This window comes from Clupea harengus, chromosome 22 (assembly GCF_900700415.2).
Source record: "Clupea harengus chromosome 22, Ch_v2.0.2, whole genome shotgun sequence".
Lineage (NCBI taxonomy): Eukaryota > Metazoa > Chordata > Actinopteri > Clupeiformes > Clupeidae > Clupea > Clupea harengus.
In genome coordinates this window covers 19,890,650-19,916,174 of record NC_045173.1, presented here as the reverse complement: position 1 = coordinate 19,916,174, position 25,525 = coordinate 19,890,650, and the positions used below count along the sequence as shown (strand labels likewise).

The window sequence follows — 25,525 nt, the reverse complement described above, 5'->3', positions numbered from 1 at the left end:
AACAATTTACAGGGGAGCATCCTCATGAGAGGGATTCAGATTTAACTTCTGTAGCTGTGGGGGACTAACCCCTCAGATCCAAGGACCCTGGACCCTGCCAAGGTAACTGAAAAGCTTTGCTGACCGTGTGTTGTTGTTGGGTCAGCACACTGACAGGCCTGAGTCCAATGACAGGCCCCGATGTTTGGTTTTCTTGGGCTTTGGGGTCGATGTTCTGTTTTGTTTTTCCTTGCCAGAGAACCTTTTTTGGGAAATGTAAACCATGACTGTGCAGAGATTTGGAGGACAGGGTGTTTTTTGTTTTGTTTGTGTCGATCTTCTTGGTTGTGGTTTCTTATAGCTGGGCTATACTTACCAAGCAGGATGTGGGAAATTGTTTGAATTCCACTTGGACATTTTGTTGTTGTTGTTGTGGCTGTTTATTAACGAACCGTAAAATAAAATGTTGGTTTCATGTAGTGAGTTGTCGGAAATATGTCCATTTTACAAACTGCATGAAGGCCACTTTAGGCTCAGATTGCCTTCTGATTGCCTCAGTTCTGTTCTGACCTAAGATACTCCCTGTAATTATGGATATGCCCTTCCATTTGCTGAATTGTAACAATTATCGCCTATTTCCATTGTAGAACATGTGTCTCACTCTCATTATCACTCTCTCAAAATTAGTAGGGCACAAATTTGCAAGGTACGAGAGGCTTGGTGACACGTTACTGTACTCGGAGAACCATTGTCTTGTGTGATGGATCACTAGGATATAGAAAGGGCATATTGATAGCAAACTTGTAGACTATAACTAACCCTCAAATCCAGGACCCTGGAGAATCAGACAGTGGATTGTGGTCTACAACAGGCACCCTAAAATGTGCCCACACTCTTCTGATTATGGTAGAGTGAATTCACCTCTGTGGTGGTAGATCCATTCCCTCCAGGCAGGAACATCAAGGAAGTGCTCTTTGTCCACTTGGTGCAAAGTTCAGTATCCTTGCAAATGGCAAGTGGCACGGTGGCTCAGGTGCTTGCACTGCCGCCTCACAGCAAGAAGGCCTGGGTTCGATTCCCGCATGGGGCGCTGTTGGCTCTGGGGGGCAGGTTCTCCCCAGACCTTCAGTGGGCTATCTCCCAGGCCTTTCTGTGTGGAGTTTGCATGTTCTCCCCGTGTTCACAAGGGGTTTCCTCCAATAAGAAACCCAACAAAAAAACATGCAAAAAAGAACAGTTCACCCTCCTGTCCGTCCGTAACCGAGGCGGACATTTCAGTTGGTCCCCAGGCGCTGAGAAGCTGCCCACTGCTCCTGGAGGGTCCTGGGGGAAGGACCTTCCGGTATGGGAGAAAAGCAGAGCGTAAAATTCACAGCGACCTCAGGCCTGCGTGTGTTTGTGTGTGTGTGTCCTGTGTCGCCTTGTTTTTTTTTTTTTTTTAATTACCTTTATTTATCTGTACAATTACCTTTGTGTTGTCTGTCTGTAGGGGGCTATAATATATGTCTCTTTTTATATGTAGAAACAACACTTCAAAGAGTCCTCTGAAATAAACAGGTTGTTTTTTCCACTACAAAAGCACTCTTTACTTTGGTGGAAGTGCGATCACAAAAGAACTTTTATTTTTACGTTTTACACCCCGGAAGTATAATAATTTGACCCGGTATATTTTTGTCATAGGAGGTCCACAGTGAAAATGGCAGCATATACAAGTGTGAAGTCTACAAAACTTGTTTTGAAGGGGATGAAAGATAAAAGGTGAATTGAGAAACTTGTGTTGTATAGTGTCAGGAAAGATATTTCTACGGAATAGTGTTGTAGTCAGTTTGCAATTATCTGCCAGATTTCCCACAATAGCTAGCGACGTTAGCATAGCGCACGTATCATAACATTATCTAACTTTCAGGTTAATATTTCTTGAGGTGCTTGCTTGCTCTTGCCTGTGTATGCTTTAAGATTGACATATATTTAGCCGAACGACTCTTTGCGTGATGTTTCTTGTAGACCTCTAACGATACATTAACTAGCGTCAACATTAGCGAGTTTCATTGACTTGAAAACTGGGGTCGGACGACTTCTATCTCACAATTAATGTTAAAAATAGATTCCCACTTTCTAAGCAATCCCTTCATGTACATCTGCTTTAATTCATTGTGTGCTTTCCACATTAAAGATTAAGAGTGAACTCTCGGGAGTGCTACAAACCGCTCAATGTAACAACCCATCTATTTAACGTAATTTCTAGTAAAAAGAAGAGGAACAAGGATAAAAAGCGGAAAAGAGATAATGATGAGGACAAACAAGATGTTGTCGGTAAGTACAGTCACTCATTATGCAGAATTACCACATTTTCAGAATCCCAAATGGTGACACAACTTTTCATATACATTCATGTGCCTTAATTACTTACTTCCCTACAGACTTCACTCTCTATCTCTTTAGAAGTAGGCATTTCAGTCTTATACACTGTCTACTAGTAGTTTAAACGGCATTTAACATTCCTAGTAAAGTATTATTCAAACAAGATAAGCAACAATGTTATGATTAGGCAAAATATCCTTGTGCTGATCGGTATGACTAGCCCATTTCTCCCAAACTAGTCGCTAGACATGCTCAGAAACCTAACCTACATACTAGCTAAGTGGGTTGCTGTACCGCAGTCGGGGGTATGTTTATCTTACAGGGCAACTAGCTACTGAGTCACACTGCTTCTTCTTATAGTGCTGTTTGAGGCCTTAGTGTCCCAAAAATTACAAAACTACATTTCAATCCAGGCAGTTTATAGGAGGTATGTTGAACACTGATACTTCTGTGTATTTCCAGATATCTATTTGCACAGTGTACACCCTGGCCAAAATGTTTCTCTCCTAGAGAGATGGGGATGTCTAGTTGCCCTAACATTATAGTTAACACCACAGACTTGAACCCCAGCTTCTTTATGACACCCCAACTACACAGCAATGGATCAAACACACAATTTTACCACTTTCATTATTGTATAGGCAAAAAAAGCACGATATGCTGGTTAGATGACAAAGGTGTAGGACCTTACAGATATAGTCCCCAGATGGATGACCATATCATCATGTTTCTCTTTAAGGAGGGTGGTGGGCTGTCCGCAGCTTTGGGGAGATCACAGGCACGGTGTCCATAGAAATGCAGAACAACGCGTATGTGCACGCCCTGGATTCTGGACTCTTCACCCTGGGAGCACCACACAAAGGAGGTAAATATTTCTCCTGCTGCCTGAGGGTGAAGCCCTATTCTCCTGGGTCCGGAATAGCGCTCTTGTTGAGCTTGAGGTGACCATTAAGTGGCTAGTGTGTAGAATTAGATAGCTGTTGATTGTCTTTGAAATTTTTTTTGTTTCGGTCTTGAGTGAAGAGCAGGCACCTCCTTATGGTCAGTAAGCACTCAGCACTTTTTGTCTCTTTATTTCTCTCTCACACCCTTGCTTGGCTTTCATCTCTTGTTCTCTCTCACCATCTTATTTACCATAAAGCATTTGTTGCCGCAGATGATTGTGGGCAGTGAGGCCAAAGTGGGCTGCAATATTGGGTGTATGAAACACATTACCCCTCGCTCTAACCCCCAATTTTTTGTCCCATTGCTTTCTGACTCTGGTGCTCAGTTGTGCGTGTTGCACACCGCCACTGTCTCACCTCTGCTGCCCCCAAAAATCAATTTCCAATCACCAGCGCAGGGGTTAGCATCCAGCGCTAATGGGGAATGACCATTAGGGTTCTCCTGCTGCGCGTCTTACTTGCGTTCACAAGGACCAATTTCTGCTGTGCTGAGCACTGCATTAGGATTCACTGCAGGAGCCCGAAACATGCCATGCATGCAGCAAGTCCATCTCTTTGTTTCCTGCCAAGATATTGAGCTCTGCAGAGCACATGTGTCAAGGAGATAGACAGGTCTATTAAATGTGCTTAAGAGAAACACATTAGGTTAATGTGGTGATGGATCGCTTCCTCGTTCAAGTTGATGGTGTGAGTTTTAGAACTGACACACACACACACACAGGCATGGCAATGTTGATACTGTCTAATTTTGCTGCTAGCATAATTGCACTGGACTGAACTGAACTGTACTGGAGAACAGCATGGCTCTGTGGTGATGGTAATTGTTTTACGTTGCAGAGGATGAGGGTCCTGACCCACCAGAGCAGTTCACAGCCATCAAAGTGTCTGACAGCAGGTGAGCACACTGACCAAGACTCATGGACATATTTGGATGATGTCTTAAAGCAACATTAAAATAATGTTTACTTTAAAATAACAGCATCCAAATCATTTTGGTGATGCACTGACTTGTAATACGGAGAATGGTGTCTGTGCCACTGCCTGGTACACCTGGTATTGCACTATCTAGCCTTGGTGGACAGGGCTCAAGAATTACGTAATGCTTTATGGCAGCACCTCACACAACAACAACTAGACCGTTCTGCTAGCTATACTGCTAGCGCTGTATTCATTGTATGGACATCATGGCAGAGGCGATGAAGAAACCAAGGAAGATGTTGTCGGAGGAAGAGAAAAAGAGAGAGTAACCGAACAAGAGTCAGTTTCGGACTGGCTTTTACTCATTTTACTCGAGAAAACAATATGCAAGCCAGATCTGAGCTGGCCTTCTTTCTGTTGGACTAGTCAGTAATAACCTATTAACTGTATTGCTAGGTCTTGTGTTGCACTTTCTTGATGTTTGGCTGTGGTAGGAAAGTGGTCGACTCGTTAGTTTTTCATCGTCAACATCCCTGCCAATGTTATTATGAAAGAATGTGACGAAGGCTCAGGCTAGCATCCAAATAAATACATCTCATACCAAAATCAGTCTTCTTCAATCTCATGCCAAATAAGCCTTGTGAGTTTGCAACTCCGCTATCTTGTAATAAATGACACTGTCCAGTGTATATTATGCACAATATGTGCCTTTTATCATGTCGCCAACAACATTTCATTAGATTGCATATACTCCACATTCCACTGTCCATTAGGGCTTCTCTAAGTGCGATTTGTATTTACAACAGTGGTTTGAAAGTGAACTACACTCTGCAACTTTAGGGGGAGCTCAATAGAAAAAAATACTTTGCATAATGGGGCTTTTTTATTAAATGGTCTGGTAATGTGAAATGTCCAATAGCCAGCGAAGGAAACTTGAAGCCACTGAACAGTAAAAAGTGTTCTATGCAATTTAACCTGCTGGGAGATGAATTCCGTTTATTCTGCTATTTAGATGAGCTGTGCGCAATTAGCTCCATAAACACATGCTCCTCCCTGACATTGACCTTGTGTGTCCCTGTAGGATAGCTCTGAAGTCTGGCTATGGGAAGTACCTGGGAGTGACCTCTGAAGGTGTGGTGGTGGGTCGCTCAGACGCCATTGGCTCTCGGGAACAGTGGGAGCCTGTGTTTCAGGAAGTAAGTAGCACTTCCAATTAATATGGAAAAAGTATTAGTTGTAATTTGTAACAAAAATGATGGGTATACCACCTATGAAACTGTGAAGTATGTGTGAAAATGTGTTCATGTTTGATGAATTTTGACAACGGCATGCGCCTAAGAAAAAAAAAAAAAAAAGGTTTTCTATGGAGACTGAGCCAATTTTAGCAGACCTAGTGAAGGTAGGTACTTGTGGCAGATGTTGGCAGGGCCCACGTCTTGTAAGGGTTAAATTATAACCCTACTTTTGGCAGGGGTGATTTCTTCAGTGTTGTGCCCCAGCCCAGTATCAAATTGCACGTGCCAGAACTGATGTGTGCTGAATATTTCTGTCCTTTAAAACAGAATTCGATTGGTTCCTGCTGTGCTTTTCTGTCCTTTAAAACAGAATTTGATTGGTTCCTGCCATGCTTGAACTGGTGCATCTCTTCTCTTGCTCCCCCTCTTCAGGGTAAAATGGCTCTGATGGCCGCCAACAGCTGCTTCATCGCCTACAGCGAGAGTGGAGACATCGTGGCCCACAGTAAGACAGCAGGCGAGGAGGAAATGGTCAAGGTGGGGCATTGACACTGCTTTAACTCCACCTCATCTCTCGTCCAGGCTCGCTTCCTCTTGCTATACTAACATTACCAGACGCATGCTCAAGAGACCGATGCCATGGAAACATTTAAGGTCCCCTCCGTCATTGAGATCACTAGGCTTTGACCACTCATGATCTTTGTCCAGCCTCATTAGGATAGCTTTTCTCTTCTGTTGTGCTAATGTATAGCAGATATGTGTCAGTTACAATATACACAAACCATCCAACCACCCATACCAGTCCCCATCTGACACACAGACAGTCATGTGGAGCACTTCTCATTATGTAATCTGTTGGAAAAGGCCATCCCAGCTCATGGGTTGCGGTACTGGTCATGTGGACCAGCTGTGTCATGTTGCTACCGGCCCTGTCCCATATGGTGGTGAGGTGGAGCAGGGCAGGGTTCCCCGGGGGTGGTGGAGTTCACAGCGACTGACACGGACCCCTCTGTCCCTTTTTCTGTGTTTCACCCTGCCCTCTGGCTGCCCTGTCTGTCAGATGCGCTCCTGTGCAGAGAGAGAGGTCAAGCGGAAAGACGACATCGCAGACGAAGACCGGGGCAATGTCAAGAACTGTGAGATCAACTACGTGTGAGTGTCTGTCTGTCATTTCCTCATTCTCTTTGTGTGTGTGTATTCAGTGTGTTCAGACGTGAACATTGGGATGGATTTTCTTTTCATTTATTTGTTCATTTGTCCATTTAGTAGACAACAATTTCTACACCATCAACTAGTACAACTTGCTGAATATTTAGCCTTGATGGCTTGCAGTCTCCCTGTATGTTCAGTTGTTCCTGCAGCTGTCAGGCCAGATGTTTTCACCTACCTCAAACCTGAACTGTTTCACCAACAGTTTCTTTATTCAGATCTGCAGATCTGATAGGGTTGTCCCATACACAAGTGGTGCTCGCTTTCTACAACTGTGGAAAGTGTCACTTATGCACATTAGTCTGGTGTTGTTACAGACTGGATGCCTGCACCCTCCTTTAGTCCGTGTGTTTTGGATTTTGGTTTGTTGTTGTTGTTATTTTTGTTTTTACTTATGTTTTGAACATGTCAAAATGCGTCTTAAGCGACTCAAACATACACAAGATGTTTTAAAGGCAGTGGCTGAAAGGCATTTTCCACCTTTGGGAAATGTGTTGTGAATCAGAAGCTTTTGCTAGTGGCTAATCTGCAGGATGCCCATCACCATGGGTCAACGATATTAATGAGAATTACTCATTCAAGATGGCAAGGCTGTAGGAATCTCATCATTTCACAGAAAGTAATCCTGTTTGCATATTACTTGCCAGTTCACCCAAGGATGTTTTGATTCCTATAGGTCGTTGTGATTGGTAGGTCAGTCTCATCATGTCAGACCCTTTGCTGATGGCCGGACGTGAGAGACTGTCATAACCTTCCCAACTTCTTCTCGTTCTGTCGTGTATCTCTTGCTGCGGGGCTCGTGGCCGGAGATCTGTGCGCATGGGTAGATGACCGATGCAGAGGAGGCTATTGCATCATGAAACATTACATTTCCCTTTGTGCCTGCCCTTGAGCAGGCTTGTCAGTCAGCACAAGGATATGAAAGGCATGCTCAGTGTGCAGCTGCTGAGAGGACTAGGCAAAATGGTGGCTTTGTGTGATGTGACATTTCAAGAGGGCCATGTCTGAATGTTTTTTTGGGGGCTGGAAGTGCACACATGCGGGTCATCTGACGTCTGAGCGGCCCGGGAGCAGTTTGTTTGTATGGTGGCGAGGAGTGACAGGAAGTGTAATTGCTTTGGGCCAAGCCAGGTGACTTAAGGTGAAGGAAAAATCAAGCATTTTAAGGGGGACACCTAAATCAATGCCCTCTGCTTCTTTGTGGCATTTTATAAAATGACATGGCTTTGCCTGTCAAGACAGTCACTCAGTTTGCCCTTGCAAAGTGCACATTGACCTTTCAGGTCTGTCCCCTGCCACGTTTGCACTGGAGTCCTGCCCAGATCTGAGAGGATTCTGACAGCTGATTGGCAGGCAGCCAGTTTTGGTCAATTGTATTTATTTACTTATTTTCTCTCTTACCTAAGCGTACAGAAAAGAGAAGTGCTATGCCCAATGTGTGCTCATGGTCGTAACCTGTGGAAGATTTGTGATGTATGTGTTTCCCACTTTTTGTTCAGGAAGAAGTTCCAGAGCTTCCAGGACCGTAACCTAAGAGTGAATGAGGAAGACATCGTTACACTGAAGAAGGCCAGAGGCGATGGCAAGTTCCATGAGTCTCTGTTGGACAGGTAAGGAAAACCATACAGATTATATTAATTGTTGGACTACTTTTATCCCTGTGTAGTTGTGTTAAACCTGCTTCCAGTTTTATTGAAACAATTTTGAAATAGTATTTCCCATAATCTTTGCTTCGTCTTTGCAGGAGAAGCAAGATGAAGGCTGACCGATATTGCAAGTAGCAGAAAGGATAGACCATAGGTGAAACCATCCTGTTTTAAAGTGTATAGCTTGAGATGTGTCAATGTGTATTTTTTTTGTTCTTACTGGAAACTGAGTAGATTTCTTTTTTGTATTAAACTTGTTGGACATGGAAAGGCGCATCTTCTAGTGCACAGTTAGTACTGCAAAAGAATGGGGAATCTGAAGGTCCAAGGCACCAAGATGATGTTGGGCAGGGTTCCTCTATCCTCCTCCTTGAGCTTCCTTGCCCAGTATACTATAGTGCTACGGATGAGTTCAGTTAGGCGTGCAGTGCAGGGGGATCAGAGAACCACTGATGTAGGGTGTCATCTTCATCTGGACACGGCTCATTTTAAATCCCTCTGTGAAAGGTGACTTAACCTTAGTAGATGGGGTTAAATAAAGACAAGCTGTAACATTTCTATCAATGTATTTGCAATGATGGTGTGTTTTGTGTTGAGGTGTCTTGGCTAGAACACGTCTAGTGAACTATTCTCTTTTTAGCCACTAGATGGCATTAAAAACTCTTTTTCATAGTTTCTGTCCTTATAGGGTCACGAAAAACAAAGCCCCGAGAGACATGTCTATCCTGATTACGGTTTTAACACCAACCAGACAAATCACAATCTTATCTGTGATTAGTCTGTACCAAACAGTCACTAATGCTGTAAAATGTATTATATTTCACTAAATGTGGGGGTTGCTTCAATGACTACTCCGTAAAAATAAGTGTTATATATGAATGGATCTTACCCCCGCAGTTAAGGGTAGAGGTCGGTAGAATTGCACATCGTTATCATCTTAAGAACTTCAGAACATAGTATTTTATAGTTACACTAGGTTACCACAAGGTGGTGGTATTACTGTTCATCTTAAGCACAAAACCAGAGAGAAATTAAACCCAGACATTACAGAGTACACAAATGACACCGAACAGACCAGACTTCAGAGTACTGAATTTCTCCTTTTCTCAGAAATGTGAGCATGAACTGCATACTGTGCTACTGTTGGTCATCCGGAGTTGGTTTTCATGACCAGTGGATTTCACCTCCGCAAGTCGACACAGCCAAAGTCAAACAAAGAACTATACCATCACAAGCAGCAAAAAAAGAAATTACAACAAAGCAGACATTTGGTTTCAAATGTCAAATCACATTTTTATTGGCAGCGTATAGAAATTTGAATAGATGATAGAAATGGAATGTCCTCCAGGACCTCTGATATCTGAGGCACCTTCTAGCATTAGTCAACTGAACTGGAGTGTCCATACAGGGGCCAGTGGTAAGTAACACAGCAGGAGCACAGAGACATAAGTTAAAACCGCACGAGTGAAGATTAAAAACATGATGTAAAGCACACGGATAAATACAAAGGGAGATTGCACAGCACTTAAGAAGGGCAAGTGGCCTAGTAAAAAAAATAGGGGGGTGGGGGGGAACGTACATAGAACAATTGTTAACTAAAAACATCTAAAATCACATAAAACTGAAATGACATGACAATGGTGTTTGAAGTTAATATGGGAGGCTCTCCATGTAATAGAGGTAAATGCATCGGATGTTTGGGTCGAGATGCTTTACAGCCTATTGCCACGTCACTAAGCCACCCAAGTCTGTTAACTTCAAAGACCTGTGGTAAACCACAGGGTTTCCTTCCTGAATAATTATCCCCAACAACTCTATTCTAACATTGAAATGTCTCTTTCAACAATGTCAGTCTACTGCCATGTGAGGCTCGATAATAACTCGTCAATTATCAATCATCAATCATTAGTTCGTCATTTAAAAAATGAAAATCACACATAAAATATCCATTACATATTCCAGAAAACAGCATGTTTCAAGGAAGTCGACAAAGATACTAGATATTTGTATCAATATTGTAGTGGTTCATATAACCACATGTATGGCACAATACATACTTTGAAAGGAACATACAGAGACTGATTTTAAATATATTCGGTGACAAGATTTAAAAAATGGCTGTCACTTTAAAAAAAATTCAGACATGATAGTAGAAATTGTAGTGTCTGATGATTTTTTTTTTTTTTTTAACAAATTCATACACAAGCAGACAGAAAACAATTCCTTCCCTTCCAAAGACTTTGCTGGAAGCATGCAGATTTGCACAGTGGTTCTGTGTTAGTAGTGGTAGTTTATACAACAGTGAGATCCCTTCCTCACTCTCTCTCTCACACACACACACACACACACACACACACACACACACACAGACAATAATTTGGCATTTTTTGCACAGAAGAGAGGCAAACTGGAGTGAGGTCACTTCTCAAAGTACGGCAGATAGAAGAACTTGAAGCCTCGACGCCCCTGGACAGCACAGCTTATGTAGATCACATGATAAACTGCAGGGAGGGAGGATAAACACTCAGTCAAAAGATAAGCCCCAAGAACGTCAGACATAAGATAGCCAAGCCAGGAACCGTGTCATAAAAAAAAATCAAAGGATGGACACAAAATCAGGAGCAAAGTCAATATGATATAATTAAAGTAAAATCTTCAACAAATGTTCAAACAAGTCCATTACAGACATCAGGTAGATCTGTGTGTGTGGTGTAAATGGAGCACATACCCCCTGGAATAAAAAGCAAAAACCCAGGAACAAAAAAGATGGCACTGGAGACACCTATGGTAAAAGACGGTGAAGGAGAGGAAAGATAAGAGATTAGGGAAGACCGGAACAACAGAGTGAAATCCATAAGATTACAGCGCAGGAAGATGAGTTTATCCCATCCGTATGAGCTTTACCTGCATCAGGGTTTAACTGGATGACTATGCCGGTGAAGATTAGAGCTGAGAAAGGGAGAGACAAAGAGTGCCATGTCAGGTCAAGGCTAAAGGCAGCAATAACATTTGTGCACTATGGACGTCAGTGTCAGAAAATAAATCACGACGGGATGAACAGGACAGAAGGGATTTATTTTCCGATACTGACCGGCAGACTATACATTATCCCGCTTATTATATGGTTACTTGCCAAAACGATAAAAGACATTCCTCCAAAATGTATCTTTTTAATGATTTTGTTGCCTTCACAAAAGAAAAAAAATAGTACTCCATGCAAACAGAACTTTAAAGTTTCAGTTGTTGCATAGCATAGCATACCTATTACTTGCTGACTTCAAGTTACAATGAATTTACGTTACGTCAAGTGAACGGACTACTTGCTGAATGATATGAAAGATGTGAATTAGAAGCACAAAACCTGTTTCCAATTAATGAATTCAGTCATTCATGTTTTGCAGCGGTCATTATAAAGACATATCAGACCTCTGAACGTTGGGGTGGCCCATTGAAATCAACTGAACTTTTTGCAACATTCTCAGGAGCCGTATAATAAAGTGCTATAAAAGCCAGAGGCGAAAGGGGTGACATCACAAAAGTTCAAAGTCTGCACAAGGGGGCACATGGAATACTGGGAGTTTATGTAGTTCTTGGGAGTTTTTTTTTTTTTTTTTTTTTTCACCACTCAGACCTGTGAACCAGCATGAGAAAGACTCACCCACTCCTGTGATGAGGAGGAGGAATGAGGCTAGAACTACTCGCCTGTTCTTCTTCACCAGTGGGTGAGATGTCCAGCTGGCGGAGAGAGGGAAAGGAAATGATTGAATGAAGATGGATCGTTACAGGGGATAGACGCAATGCAAACACAATTAGTCTGTCGGTGCAAAGAATAGTATGCTCGAGCATATGTACTACATGTGTACAAATGTTCATTTGTTTTAAGTATATATATAATATAATGACTGTTTTTCTGTGTATTGTGCGAATTAACCTACATCAGTGCAAAAAACGGACTGACAGTGACTGACCTCTGTGTGCTGCAAATGTGTTAAGCATTAGAGTGTGTGTGTGTGTGTGTTTACCTGCAGCAGTGTGCAGACAGCTGTGTGACAGAGCTGAGGGTACTGAAGGACCACTGGGAGCTGCAGTAGGAGAGGGTGGCCGGGTCACTGTGGGGGAACAGAGCAGCGTTCAAGCTCATCATCATCATCACACTCTCACTGGAAAAGGAGCAACTAGTCGCGCTCACTCAGGACATCTCTGTGATGAGAGCTCTTCACACTTGGGGTTTTAGAAGATCCATTTTTGTTGTTTTGTTTGACAGCCTTCACAGACACCACATTTGTTTTTTTTTTTCCAATGGTTTCAAGATACACATTAACCATTAAACCAAAAGGCCACCGCAAATATTGACATAGCCTGATCAAGGTGCCAAATGTTTCATGACCAAGCATTGATTGTGAAATCCCCCTAACTAAAAAAGAAATATATAAACTCGTCAAAAAAAGTTTGGATATTTGTGTTTGGTTGATTATTTCTCTGTTGTTACAATGCTAATTGTAACAGAAGAACCAACAGGAGAATAGTGAATTTTGGCAAATTTTACCTGGGCGCTACCCACATAATCAGCTGTGCTGCTCATCCCACCAATGCTAGATCCTCACAAGGTGGACATCATTGTAAAGGTAAATAAAACAGACTGTCCAACTATATATAAAATACAATGCCAATTAGCATTGTAACAACAGAGACATAATCGACCAAACACAAACTTTTTTTGACGAGTTTACATATTTACTTATGAGTCTTGGCAGGAGACTATTACACAGGCAGTACACTGCAGGAGGGGGAAAGATTAGCCGTGTTTCATGACAGCAGAGACATTCAGGCCACTCAACATGACTCAGCAGCCACTTGATTTCAGATGTAAGGTACATGGCACGGCACAGCACAGCACATATTACTGGGCTGCTCAATGCAGTCTCTGAGTGCTGTACAAGGGCTGCAAACTTCAAGCATTCTCCTACACTATTTCACGTCATAGTTCTTCAACTATGTAGTGCATTTGGGGGTGCACTTTCTTTGATTGAGTGTAGTTTTAGAGCAGTTCATAGCCTCCATGTGCATCTCAGTCAAAAAAGAAACATTTGACTTTTGGTTACATAAAAATGACAAAAGCCTACTATACCCAATCATAGCCTATCAAACAATGTGTCATTAAGTACAAAGTAAACTTGTAAAGTTCTTAACCACAAGTTTACACAGCAAGCCAAAACTGTGTAAGGTCAGGCTCATGTGCTCTATGGCAAGTGACTAGAGAACGGTTCCATTCGGTCGCTAGGAAGGGACCAATCAGATAAGAAGGATGGGAAAAAAAAAAAAAAAAAGACAAGAGAGCATGGCCACGGACCATTATAGACACTTTGTATTCCTTACTAAAAACACAATGATCCACCCCATCTCAACAAATATACAGAAAAGCACATAGACTATCTGGCTAAAAAAAAGACTGACTGTGGCAGCCGCGGCGGCAGTAGAGTAGCAATTAAAACACATGCACTGACAGTAACAGTGCACTAGTCTACTAACCCTATTCACCAATGTTACCAAAACATTTCAGACTAAACGCAATAAAAGTGGGACGTTTTGCACAGTTAGCTTTTGGTAAATTCTCTATTGACTGTACACAACCTGAATCTCTTGGCCAAAACACAGCCTTTAAAATGGCTTCAAAGAGAAAAGCAGAAAATAACAGCATCCTGAAGCCATGTGTAACACTGTCAGCAGAATCGTGACAGTCGGAGGAAGCAGACTAGCAGTGGGTGATTCCAGTGAGTCCAGGAAGGAGAGAGAGAGCAGGAGAGGATGAGGAAGGAAAAGAGCGAGCACTCAGTCAGCTGCAAGTGACCCCTGCAGAGGAACCAGCCTGGCTGCGATGAAGGATGAAGGACTCTCAGTCTGGATAATCAACGCATAGGCTGGCTGGTATACATGATGGAGTGAACTCAAGGGAGAGGCGAGGGGGAAAAAAGGGAAAACATGTAACTTGGGGAGAAACGAGATACATAAACAGACCTGGACGAAGCCCAGACAAGAGAGCATGGCCACGGACCATTATAGACACTTTGTATTCCTTACTAAAAACACAATGATCCACCCCCCATCTCAACAAATATACAGAAAAGCACATAGACTATCTGGCTGCAGAGGAACCAGCCTGGCTGTGATGAAGGATGAAGGATGAAGGACTCTCAGTCTGGATAATCAACGCAGCCCTAACTGGTGGCCCATATTGATGCCCGGAGGGCCTACATTAAAGCCCGAAACAACTGTGAGTAAAGGAGACACACATCTGACAAAGGCCACAATGCTGAGCCTGGTTTGATCCTTATTATAGTTGGACTATGCCCACACTGACTACACTGAGAGCAAACACCACTGAATAAAGGTTCCGTAATGACAAGGAGGGGCGTCGCCTCTATTACACACATGTAAGATGCCACCTGCTCTCTGTTTCCTCTCTTACAGTCACACGCACGCACCACTCCGTGCCGAAAACACACGGGCTGATCCGGCTCAGAGCAACGCCAAAACATACCTGATTTTGAAGAAGTTGTTGAAGGTGGAGCTGCCACTGTTACCCAGGACATCTTCATTTTCCAGATTCTGTGCACAGGGGAGACAAAGGCAAACATTTATTTACATACATGTGTCTTCTGTCCTCACACAGTCTGCAAATAAAGATAGGTAATCGGCTCAAGGGGGAGACAGACATGGGCAAAGACAGACAGATGACTGAGGGACTAAAACAGAGAAATGAGAGACAGTTTAGGCCTACAAAGAAACTTGGACAAAGGGGAAACAACAGACGTCACAATTTTTGTGTCCACAGAACAGAAATTAACTTTCTTACGGAGAAACATTTACATCATCACTGATTCCGCACCTTACATTTTATTGATGACAATGGAATGGTGACATAATCAGAGTAATACACTATTGGTGTAAGTACTTTATAATGGGATATCGTACCGGTCACCGACTCTGGTAATGCTGAATACCAGTGCCCATACTACATAATACAGCATAATCTCAATTGTGTTATTGTGTATGTTTTTCATTTGTTCATGTTCCATGCTAATATTGGTCTAGTAAACCTTTCGGTAATGTAATCTGTACCAGACAGACAGACGGACTCACCTGGTATTTCAGGTTGCTGTGCTCAGGGGAGCCAGCCACAGTGGCCGGATGAGTCTGTGGCTTGGTGAAAGACAGAGTGCCAAATGTCATCTCTCCATCTTTCTCTTTTTCTTTCCCTTTCCATCCTTCCAGATCTCCTCCTGGACCGACGCCCTCCTCCTCTCCCTCCAGCACAAATGCGTCATCAATGCTGAACTGCGTCGCCATGGCTATTCCTCATAGACCCAACTCATAGACCCGCACTGTGAAATGTACAAATAACAGATGAAGCCTATAGACAAGGGCTGGACAATTTTATACACAAAGGGCCGGTGTGGACAGTTCTAAAGCCTAACCAGCAGGAATCCACCTAACTGAACATCATCAGTCAACTAATCTCCATCGATCTACAAGCAATCATTTAGATGTATGAGGAACGTTCTCTTCCTTGGAACGTTCTCTTCCTTGGGATGCTTTGCATGGCAGGCTGCACCTCGCGCTACAGACAGTCCGGGTCAAATTACTCCTCTTCTGCTGTAGCTCTGGATACTCCTTTACTGAAACTCCAGTGGAAACAGTATTGTCAAAGTTTTGTTCTTCATGTTGACCTATCAGTATAAATGAATTCACCTACTTGAGCCCTTCGCCAATTTGACCACAGTTATGGTAAATTAATCATCTGGTCGCAACCTAACTGCTAATAAAGTTCAGTTAAAGTACTATAACACTTTCCAAAGAGTTAGAATAATTTCCTTGGTGAAAACTTGCACAGGAACTTTTGCCGTTTTCCACACAATTATAACACCCAGCTGATCAGGGCCGTCAGCGAAACCGGGTGATCTGTAGAAGATGGATTCCCCTGGTATTTGGCTCATGTTTCGTAATATCTATATGCCACTTGTAGCACTCCCAAGCGTAGTTTGCATGTCTATTTAGACTTACTTATGAAATTAAAACCAGACGACATTTCAAAGTGTACGATCTTAGGACGCAAAAGCAGATAAACCTGAAATGCTGAGATTAGACACTCGACAACTGACACAAACGTTGGAATTCTCACATTTCATTAATAGAATGGCGATTTCATATTAGATAACTGGCTGGCAAACTGAAAATATCTAGAGTTAATATTAGCTATTTAGGAAACCAAGCATCTCTGATAATAACGGCTGGTGGGCTAGCATGCTAGAACGAAAACATAACATGATCTTCAATGTTTCAACAAGTTGGTCAAATATAACTCTCATAAATCATCCTAAATTACAAGATGATGGTAATAGCAAGATCATGAAAGGTAGCAAAATACATTAACATTATGGCAATCCACGGTATTTCTGAACTGTACTGCACTGGCCTAAAGAAGGCTACGACTACGGTAGCGTTGTTTTCCAGTTGAAAGGAAAAGTTGAACGGCTAGCATGCTAACTAGCTTGTACTGTCTATTTAACAAAAAGTGGAGTCCGCTTTACTTACTTGCAATGCGTTTTTTACTCGATTAGATGTACTTCATCAGTCCAGACTGCTGTGCATTTTTCTCTCAGAGTTGAAACCCAATCTACTCATTAACCGTAAAACAATTGGATTCCTTCTTTTACTCTGAAGCGCCCAAACTTCCACGAAACTTTGTAACGCCAGACCTATTTCCTTTAGCAAGCGGCATTCGGCACATGACTACAACACTCATACAAGTCAAAGTTAATCGATTGCTGCGTCGCAATGTCGATTGTTGGCATAATCGCATTATTTATACTGTAAAGTGCTAAATTATATAAATTAAAGTAAAATGTCAAATAGGCTAATAGTGAGTTTTCCTTACAATGTATTTAAGTAATTTTTTAAAAAATGTATTTCCAAACATTCTCCTCACAGTTAGCTTATGCTGGACAAATGTTCGGGTTCTCACAAATCACTTTTGGTAAATTCATGCCTTTACCATTCTTTTGCGTTTACAGATTGTAGTATGCCCTACGACCTCTTACTAATCTGATATAGGCGTCAGTTACACCGGGGACGCTGGGGACCCCACCACTTATTTTGCGATCAACCACCTATCGCAGTTGTCCCTACCACTGCAAATAAAATTTCACTACAATGAATAGCTTCTCAAAGTGCTTAATCAAGTTTATAGATGAAAGACAAATTGATACGCCTGTGAAAGTTATTGATAAGTTGTGTGAAACGTTAGTCTAAATTTCGGCGAATTTCGTTTTTTTTTCTCTGTATCCTGCCACTAATTGATACCCACTTGTTTTTAGCATATTTTAACATTTTAGTTTTAAAGCACTACAAAATCCCAGTAACCTATGATTTTTTTGTACTTTTATTTCTGAATTTGTTGTCAGACTACACTTGTAATTGCAGAGGCAGAACACAATAGGCCACTGAAAGGTATGCAAAATCCCATCTATGTCCCCAGCACTTCTCAAACCAAATTGATGCCCATGTAATCTGATAGTTTGTAGAACAGGTTATTACAGTCTAGTTTTGCTGAAGTTTCTTTCTTTTACCATTCTTTCAGACCTGCATTTGTTTTTTGTTTTTCTACTTTACAATATTCAAAGTGGTTTGCAGTAAACATACTGTTATATGACCAGTTAGGGTACTGAGGGACACAACATCGAACAAAGAATTCCACAGAATACCCTGGGTCTTTGAAGACACAAGGGATGACACACAAGCAGTAGGCTACTGTACAGTTTGCAAAACATTCATAAATAAATCACTGTACAACCTGTATATGTATAGTTCAGGTTTAATGTCTCACCTGTTTATGCACAATTAACTATGGGCTTTGTTACAAAAGGATATTAATCTGAGATTAACCAAAGATGGATGATGGATGCATGTTTTACAGAAGTCATGACATGACACAAAGCTATCTTGAGCAAACTGATATAATCTAATGAGCACGCCAAACTTGAAGAACAGATCGGAAGTCAGGATTTCTGGAGTTTTTTTCAGCGTGGAGACACCCTCTAACCGTGTTGCTCAGAGAATGGCCTGCCTCAGGGTAGGAAGGGGTTGCATTTATACCATTCAGTCAGGTAGAATACAAGAGGGTGGTATTAAGACCCCACCTATAGGTAATGGCAGGAAGGGGAAAAAGTGGGGGTGGGGGTTCACCTGTGGGGGAGCGGGTCCTCTGTGGGGGGTGAGAACAGAGGACCAAGGGTGAAGGGGGGTTGTTGATAGCAGAAAGGAGGCTATCTGGGCGTAAGGGGTTCAGATAGGCAGTTCTCAGTGAGACAAAAACAGAGTACATATCCAGGGGTATGGGTTACAGTGTCAGATGATACAAAATGATGTAAGTACTTAATTCATGTCTGTTACAACAGGAGAATAGCAATATTTGGTTCCATCATAACCATGGATGAATACAAATATCCTGGTCACTAATGCCATCAAAGGTAAACTATGATTTAGAATAATATGGATATGAGCCCTAGTCTTGGGTAATAATTAATACAAACTCAGCTGGTTCAGAACTGGTGACATGGTAAGGTTCTTTCACATAATAAACATGGTCAGGTTCATTGTTTTCGGTTGGATTTGATTGATACTTAAATGGAAAGGCTTAGTAGCTGGACAGTAGATAAAAAATATCACAACTTTTGAAATGTAATGCTTAATGAGTATTTTAAAATCTAAATATCGAAATATGTTGAGGACAGTATGCAGTCCATTGCAATTCAGTCTGAAAACCCCTATGTCATCACATCTGGAGGGAACCAGCAGACTCCACAGGCTTTTTGCCAAATTTTTACCCTGTGATTTTCGGTAAATCAGCAGGGCTTCATCCAACATGTTCTGAGCAAACATGCGCATTCCCTAAACCAACAAACATCAGTGATCATGGATCATTGGTCCACACAGAACATTGAAGGGTGGAGAGACAGGCTCTGTTGTACACAGAGAAGCTCAGATAGACTTTCAGACCATAGCTTATGGCTCCACGGACTCAATAACCTGCAGGTCAACAGACAGAAGCACAAATATAACGTCGAAAAGAAGCTGTGTAAGTAGGCTGCCATGTTTTGTTTCTATTTTGCCACCAGAGAAAAGCTGATTATCAAGGTTCTTTGAAGATTATCACCTTGAACGGTGAATGTGAGAAACTCTGATGGGATTTTAAACACTCATTGTGATGGTTCTTGCCAACAGCAGCATCAACAGGGGAACTTGAATCAGAGGTAGAATCTCTGAGGCAGCGTTCAAGTAAGTGATCAGTTTTCCAGCCGGTTGGATTTGCATTCTAAGGGAAAAAGAGTTTTCTTTCCCCTGATGTTGAAAGAGGCATTAGTGTGCCAGATATGTTGCCAGCGCACGCGCACGCACACGCGCACGCACACGCACACGCACACGCACACGCGTGTGTGTCCTATTGATTTTCCCTTTTTCACCTCTCGCTCTGTGTTCTTGTCTTCAGATGAGTCACTCAGGGATGCTGTGCCGTATCTCTCTCTTGCTCCTGCTGGAGGTAAAAAAAAAAAGTGTGACAAGGAAAGTGGATGAAAGACTGACTAAACTGATGAGATATGATTGAAAATGAGTCATGAGAAACACAATGCATGTATCATGTGGGAGAGCAGAAATCATTTTCAAAAGATAGGTGCAATATTTAACAATGTTCTTTGTCAATTTTGTCAGTTAAAATGTGGCCCTTTTAGCTCAGCTTATATCGGGCTGTACTTAGCCACGTCATTCAATTGTGAATAATGGACAGAATCATTCACAGCATTATAAACGAGTGATAAAACTAAATCATTCCACCTAGAGGAAAACAGTTCCAAAACACATTCAAATCTGCTTCAAATTCTGATTAAAATCATGATATCAGGGCATGGACTCAGATATCCATTTTCACAGTCATGCGCTAGCTATGGCTGAACTGCCAGTGGAACACTATAGAGGCTGTAATAGGTACAAGGTCCTCTGTGTATATTTAATGCATTCCTCAGCCATCTGCCTTTCTCTCTCCTTCTCTCCATCCAGTTTGCGTTCACCCTCTCAGTTGAGGTGATTGTTCCCAAGGGGTCCGACCTAACCCTCACCTGTCACCATGGCGAGGCCCCCAAAATACTTGAAGACACTTTCAAATGGACCTTTAGGTCAAGAAACTCTATTTCACAAATTCAAGTAGGGGAAGACTCAAAGTTGTCAAAGCAACGCATCCGCAAATCTGACGAGGGGGAGTATGAGTGTGTGATGGATGGATACATGATAGATGGTGATAGTCGAATGAGAATCAGCAGAACGTACAACGTGAGCGTGGGTGAGCCTCCTCTGTAACTTCTAAGGCATGGAAAACCTGAAGACTATTATAATGCTGCTTAGTGTATTAAAGTAAAGAATCAAAACCATGAAATATTGTGGAAAGATTAGACATTGCCATTGGCCTTTTGTCTGTTTAGTTTTCTCTATGACCAGATCTGTTGTTTAGAGGCACCAGTATATCCATTAGCCTTCTACATAGGAGAGGCTGAAGTTGATACAAAAAAAAAGAGGTTTAACTTGATACGAAAGTGTACTGGAAGCCAGTGGAGCGAGTGCTTATATTATGTAGCATGACAACACATGTTAAAGCCAGTCAGTTCATGTGGCATGAAGATGGAGTCATGCTATGGCTCACAGGTCAACGGACCAAACTCAATTGAAAATGGATTTCAGCTCAATTTGTCACATTATAGTGCAGCTAAGCTTGATTAAAGTGTGATAATGGAAAATGTAAAATGGTAGCGCTCCAATGAATGAAGGTTAACATGATTTCTTCCATGTGACTAGTTTCCTTATCCTCTCTGTTGTCACTGCATGTTTTGTCACTCACATTTTAGACACGAGCGGCAGCTTCAAACAATGGGTAGTCGTCAAAGTGACAGAAGGGGATGTTGCGAACCTCCCCTGCTCTCCCTCAACTAATGTCAGCTTAATAGAAAGATACGTTTGGATAAGGAAGACTGAAGAAGGAGCCCTTGAATACCTGAAGCCCTTGTTTATGGATGAAAATGACGATGAGGTGAAGGATGCTGGAGTGTACCGGGCCAGGCCTGATGAGGACTTTGCCATTAACATACATGGTAGCAAAGTGCAGGACACGGGCATGTACACCTGCCAGTTCCAAGAAGGACCAGAAGAAAGGACACAGTTGGTGGAACTGACAGTGGAAGGTAAGCATTCGGGGCCACTGAGTACTTCATGAACACAGAAGCGTGTGATTGATTGGCCACATATGTACGACAACCTATCCATTCCTACCTATCCATTTTTCTTGATTCAGCTCTCCCGCCTCCTCGTTGTTATGGCCACACGGAACCATGGGAACTTTGTGAAGATGAGAAAAGGCGAACTACAGGACCCATACTGAGCGAATCTCTGACTGACTTCTCCACTAAACTCTACTCCTATCTCCGCACAGCCAAGCCCTCTGAAAACCTGCTGTTTTCACCAGTCAGCATTGCTGGAGTGCTCTCCCATCTCCTATTGGGTAAGCTGTGATGAAATGGGATGGCCATTCTGAACCTGTAAAGCTATGATCATTTGGTTTGCCCACAGACTTCAGTACATTAAAGGCCTATGGACTAAAGAGTTTAAACCAGGTGGGTGATCTAAATAATGGAAGTACATTTTTATTAACATTTGTGACATGAGGACCTTACGTTTACGGATGCACAACTGATATCTGGAACAGACAGTGGTGTACTCATAGGAATGGGCAGGGCACACTCTTTAGCTTATTGGAGAGAAATCAGCCTTATTACCCTCAAGTTACATCAGAAGATTGTTCAGTTCAGGTCTTTGGGGTGAGTTTGCACCTGTGTTTGGACCTATGTTTACATTAGCAAACCTTTATTAAATATCAAAATAGAGGCCTCAACTGTAATGAAGCAGACAACAAGAGGTTCTGGGCTTAGCCCGTATTAGCTCAGCTGTTGATAGCCTCCTTATACTTATTCTCCTTCTCTCTCTCTCTCTCTCTCTCTCTCTCTCTCTCTCTCTCTCCGTCTCTCTTTCTTTGTCACCCAGGCGCTCGTGGTGAGACCCGAAAGCTGATGGAGGATGCTCTTGCCCTTCCTCGTGGTTTCTCCTGCATACATAAAGCCCTGAAAACCCTGAGGGAGGAAACCCAAGAGTCTCTGGACATGGCCTCCCACATCTTTTACAGTCCAGGTTTTTATATCATGCGACACTTCCAAAACAAGTTTATTTTACACAGTTAACAGTTAACAAACTATGCTGTTTACTTGAAAAAGCGTCTTCAGAAAAGTATGCCTAAAGTAAACCAAATATGCTACATTGCTCTTTAAAAATGCATGCATGTGTGAAAGATGACACTAAGAGTAATCTTTCATTTTAGATCAAACACTGAGTGAGGCTTTCATCAACCAATCAATGGAGTTTTATGAGGCCACCCCAGCAAAGCTAACCCAAGACAGTGAGCAAAACGTTAAGATGATCAATGATTGGGTGGCAGAAAAGACCAAACACAAAATCCCCAAATTAGTGGACTCTGTGGATTCCTTCAATCAGCTGATCCTAGTCAACGCGGTCTACTTTCTTGGTCAGTGTCCTCTGAGTATTTTTGTTGGTGTATAAACCTCTGTATGTTTATATCCACTCACTGAGTGGTCATCACATCTAACCACTGAGCCGAATTCAGGGATGGACCTAATGTAGACTCTTCTTGTTACTACTGTAGGGAAATGGAAGCTGAAGTTCGATGGGAAGAGCCGTCCTGGCGCTTTTACCACACTGAACGGAGACATGGTCAATGTCAACACTCTGTATGGTGCCAAGTACACGCTCTCAATGCAGTTCTCTAGCAGCCTTAGAGCCCAGGTAAGTATTTAGTGTGGTACCGGTTGGTTACCAGTTTCAGTTCTGCCAATCATGTGAAAAAAACAGGGGAAAAAATACATTGAGGTTCTGTCAGTTTATCTAGTTCTGAGAGAGCACTTGAAGCTAATAATTGTTCCTTAAATTCTCTGGTACATTTGACTCATGTGAAATGCATGCTTGTCAGTTTGAATGCTTGCCATTTCCCTGTCATTCCCTCTGTTGTTCTCTAGGTGGGAGCGTTCCCTCTCACAGGCAAAAACCGCCTCTTCATCTTGTTGCCAGTCACCTCCTCCCTTAAAGATCTGCAGGCAGTGGAGGAGAAGATGACAGACACTGTGCTGAGGGAAGTAGCCAAGGACATGGCCAAAGTCACCCCAACAGTCGCAGAGGTCACCCTGCCTAAACTCAAACTGGACATCACCACCGACATGAATAGACTGCTTGGGGACATAGGTAAATTGTGTGTGTTTGTGTGTGTGTGTGTGTGTGTGTGTGTGTGTGCGTTTGTTTGTCTGTATGTACGTATGTGTGACCTGTGTATGTGTGTGTCTATTGTGCTTCCTTATCAGTTTGTCCATATGTCATTTTAAAACCTCCACACCATTGTTATTGTGTAAGTGTAATTAAATTATAATAATAGCCTACCTACAAGCTCTTCTTCTTCTTAGTTCAGCAAAGTTGTCTTTGTGCCATGGCCCATTGTTACAAACACAATAGAAAGAAATGAATTCAAAATGTGTTTCAGATTTCCCAGGTCATTTTCTCACTGTACACACGTTTAAATATGAGGTCACTGCAGGAATGTTTACATTACTAGCTGCTATTAGTTTGACATTAAATATATGAATGCAAATATAGTATTAAAATAGACCATAGCTTTAGTCTTTGTCTTTGCTGTTTGTCTTTACTTCCTCTCGCTCATTTTCCATCTCTCCCCTCCTCTATCTTTTCTTCCCCATTCCTCCTTCAGGGCTCGGTGAGCTCTTTAACGCCCCTAATTTGTGTGGGGTGTTCCCCGAGGAGACGGACATGCCTGCGGCCCTGTCAGACGCCCGCCACCGGGCCACGCTGACGCTGTCCGAGAGTGGCGTGGAGGCGGCGGCGGCCTCCTCCCTCTCCTTCGCCCGCTCCTTCCCCACCTTCACAGCCCTACAGCCCTTCATCCTGGTGCTGTGGAGCGACCAGGCCAACTGCCCCCTCTTCATGGGGAGGGTGACCCAGCCATGAGGAGCCACGGAAGAGAGAGAGGAGGGGAAGAGAGAGAGGAGGGGAAGAAAGGAAAGGGCCAGATAGAGAGAGATTCTCAAAATGAAAGGTGGTAGAGATCGGAGGTAGAGGGGTCAGAGGAATGTGGTAGGCAGGGGGGGGGGGCAAGTGTAGCATCATGGTAAAAAGAAAAGGATGGAGGAGGAAAAGATTGATGGAGGTAGAGAACAGGAAGGCATTCATGAGTTAATTGGGAAACGACAGGCTTGGAGGAAAAAATGTTGTCTGATATGTTGACAATTTCAATAAAAATATAAGGTGAGAATTTCTGAGGGATAATAAAAGCTTTGATGAAAGTAATAACTCAACACTTACATTCTCATCTATCACACTATTTTACATTTCAACCACTTTCAACAACACCACATACCTATACAATCCTTGTTTATGAAGCAAGCAAATAATATTTACAATTATAACTTTTTCCTTAACTGTAAATATCATATTGATTCCATAAACCTAGAGCTGAACACTTAGATTTGACAGTTTTCTGTTCGCCCATAATTTACCATTTTCACCATCTATTCAGAGACTATTAAAAAAAAAAAAAAAGCCATTCTTGCCACTACATGGAGGTAAGACCTTCCTGACAATATGTTTAAATCCAGAAAACGAACCACACCACTGAAACACATTCAGTTTATTTCAAGACGCAATTACAGAGACCGACCACATGATGGCAGTCACGCTGTCCACATAGACAGTGAAGACACAGGGAAGCTTTTGAAGTGAACACTTGGTATCCAACTGTTTTTTTTTCTGTCCTTTATGCGCCGGACACCCTGCTTCCCCTCGTCAGTAAAGGGAGACATTACCTGGTGATTGCAAAGCAATACAGGTTTACCCAAAGGCTGAAACAATGGAGTAAGTTACCCTGAATTGTCCTCAAAGCAAACAAATACACGTTAGCATGGACATAAACAGCAACAGCGAGAATAGCATTTGACATTTCAGCGTTATTCTAAATGAGGCATAAGAGTCATTCCACATGCAGATCTTCTTTGTGATGCATGTC

General features: G+C 42.4%; 3 protein-coding genes across 3 annotated transcripts; 2 read left to right on the top strand and 1 right to left on the bottom strand.

Moving 5' to 3' along the window:
• Positions 1-1,602: 1,602 nt before the first annotated feature.
• Positions 1,603-8,856, top strand: frg1 (FSHD region gene 1). Its single transcript, XM_012835213.3, has 9 exons — positions 1,603-1,737; positions 2,225-2,292; positions 3,080-3,205; positions 4,122-4,179; positions 5,284-5,398; positions 5,870-5,974; positions 6,498-6,589; positions 8,146-8,256; positions 8,391-8,856. The coding sequence occupies exons 1-9, from the start codon at positions 1,676-1,678 to the stop codon at positions 8,425-8,427; spliced, it is 774 nt and encodes a 257-aa protein (XP_012690667.2). The 5' UTR covers positions 1,603-1,675; the 3' UTR covers positions 8,428-8,856.
• Positions 8,857-9,559: 703 nt separating this feature from the next.
• tmem134 (transmembrane protein 134) lies at positions 9,560-17,103 on the bottom strand. Its single transcript, XM_012835227.3, has 8 exons — positions 16,885-17,103; positions 15,433-15,674; positions 14,831-14,898; positions 12,315-12,401; positions 11,951-12,027; positions 11,197-11,241; positions 11,021-11,074; positions 9,560-10,793 (listed from the first exon to the last, which is right to left on the bottom strand). Exons 2-8 carry the CDS (start codon positions 15,637-15,639, stop codon positions 10,711-10,713), a joined length of 621 nt encoding a protein of 206 aa, XP_012690681.1. The 5' UTR covers positions 15,640-15,674; positions 16,885-17,103; the 3' UTR covers positions 9,560-10,710.
• A 2,166-nt stretch (positions 17,104-19,269) lies between these two features.
• Positions 19,270-24,810, top strand: serping1 (serpin peptidase inhibitor, clade G (C1 inhibitor), member 1). The gene is made up of 11 exons (XM_042703050.1): positions 19,270-19,426; positions 19,573-19,626; positions 19,838-19,888; positions 20,404-20,683; positions 21,243-21,575; positions 21,686-21,892; positions 22,432-22,575; positions 22,763-22,966; positions 23,105-23,244; positions 23,475-23,697; positions 24,215-24,810. The coding sequence occupies exons 3-11, from the start codon at positions 19,838-19,840 to the stop codon at positions 24,469-24,471; spliced, it is 1,839 nt and encodes a 612-aa protein (XP_042558984.1). The 5' UTR covers positions 19,270-19,426; positions 19,573-19,626; the 3' UTR covers positions 24,472-24,810.
• The last annotated feature ends 715 nt before the right edge of the window (positions 24,811-25,525 follow it).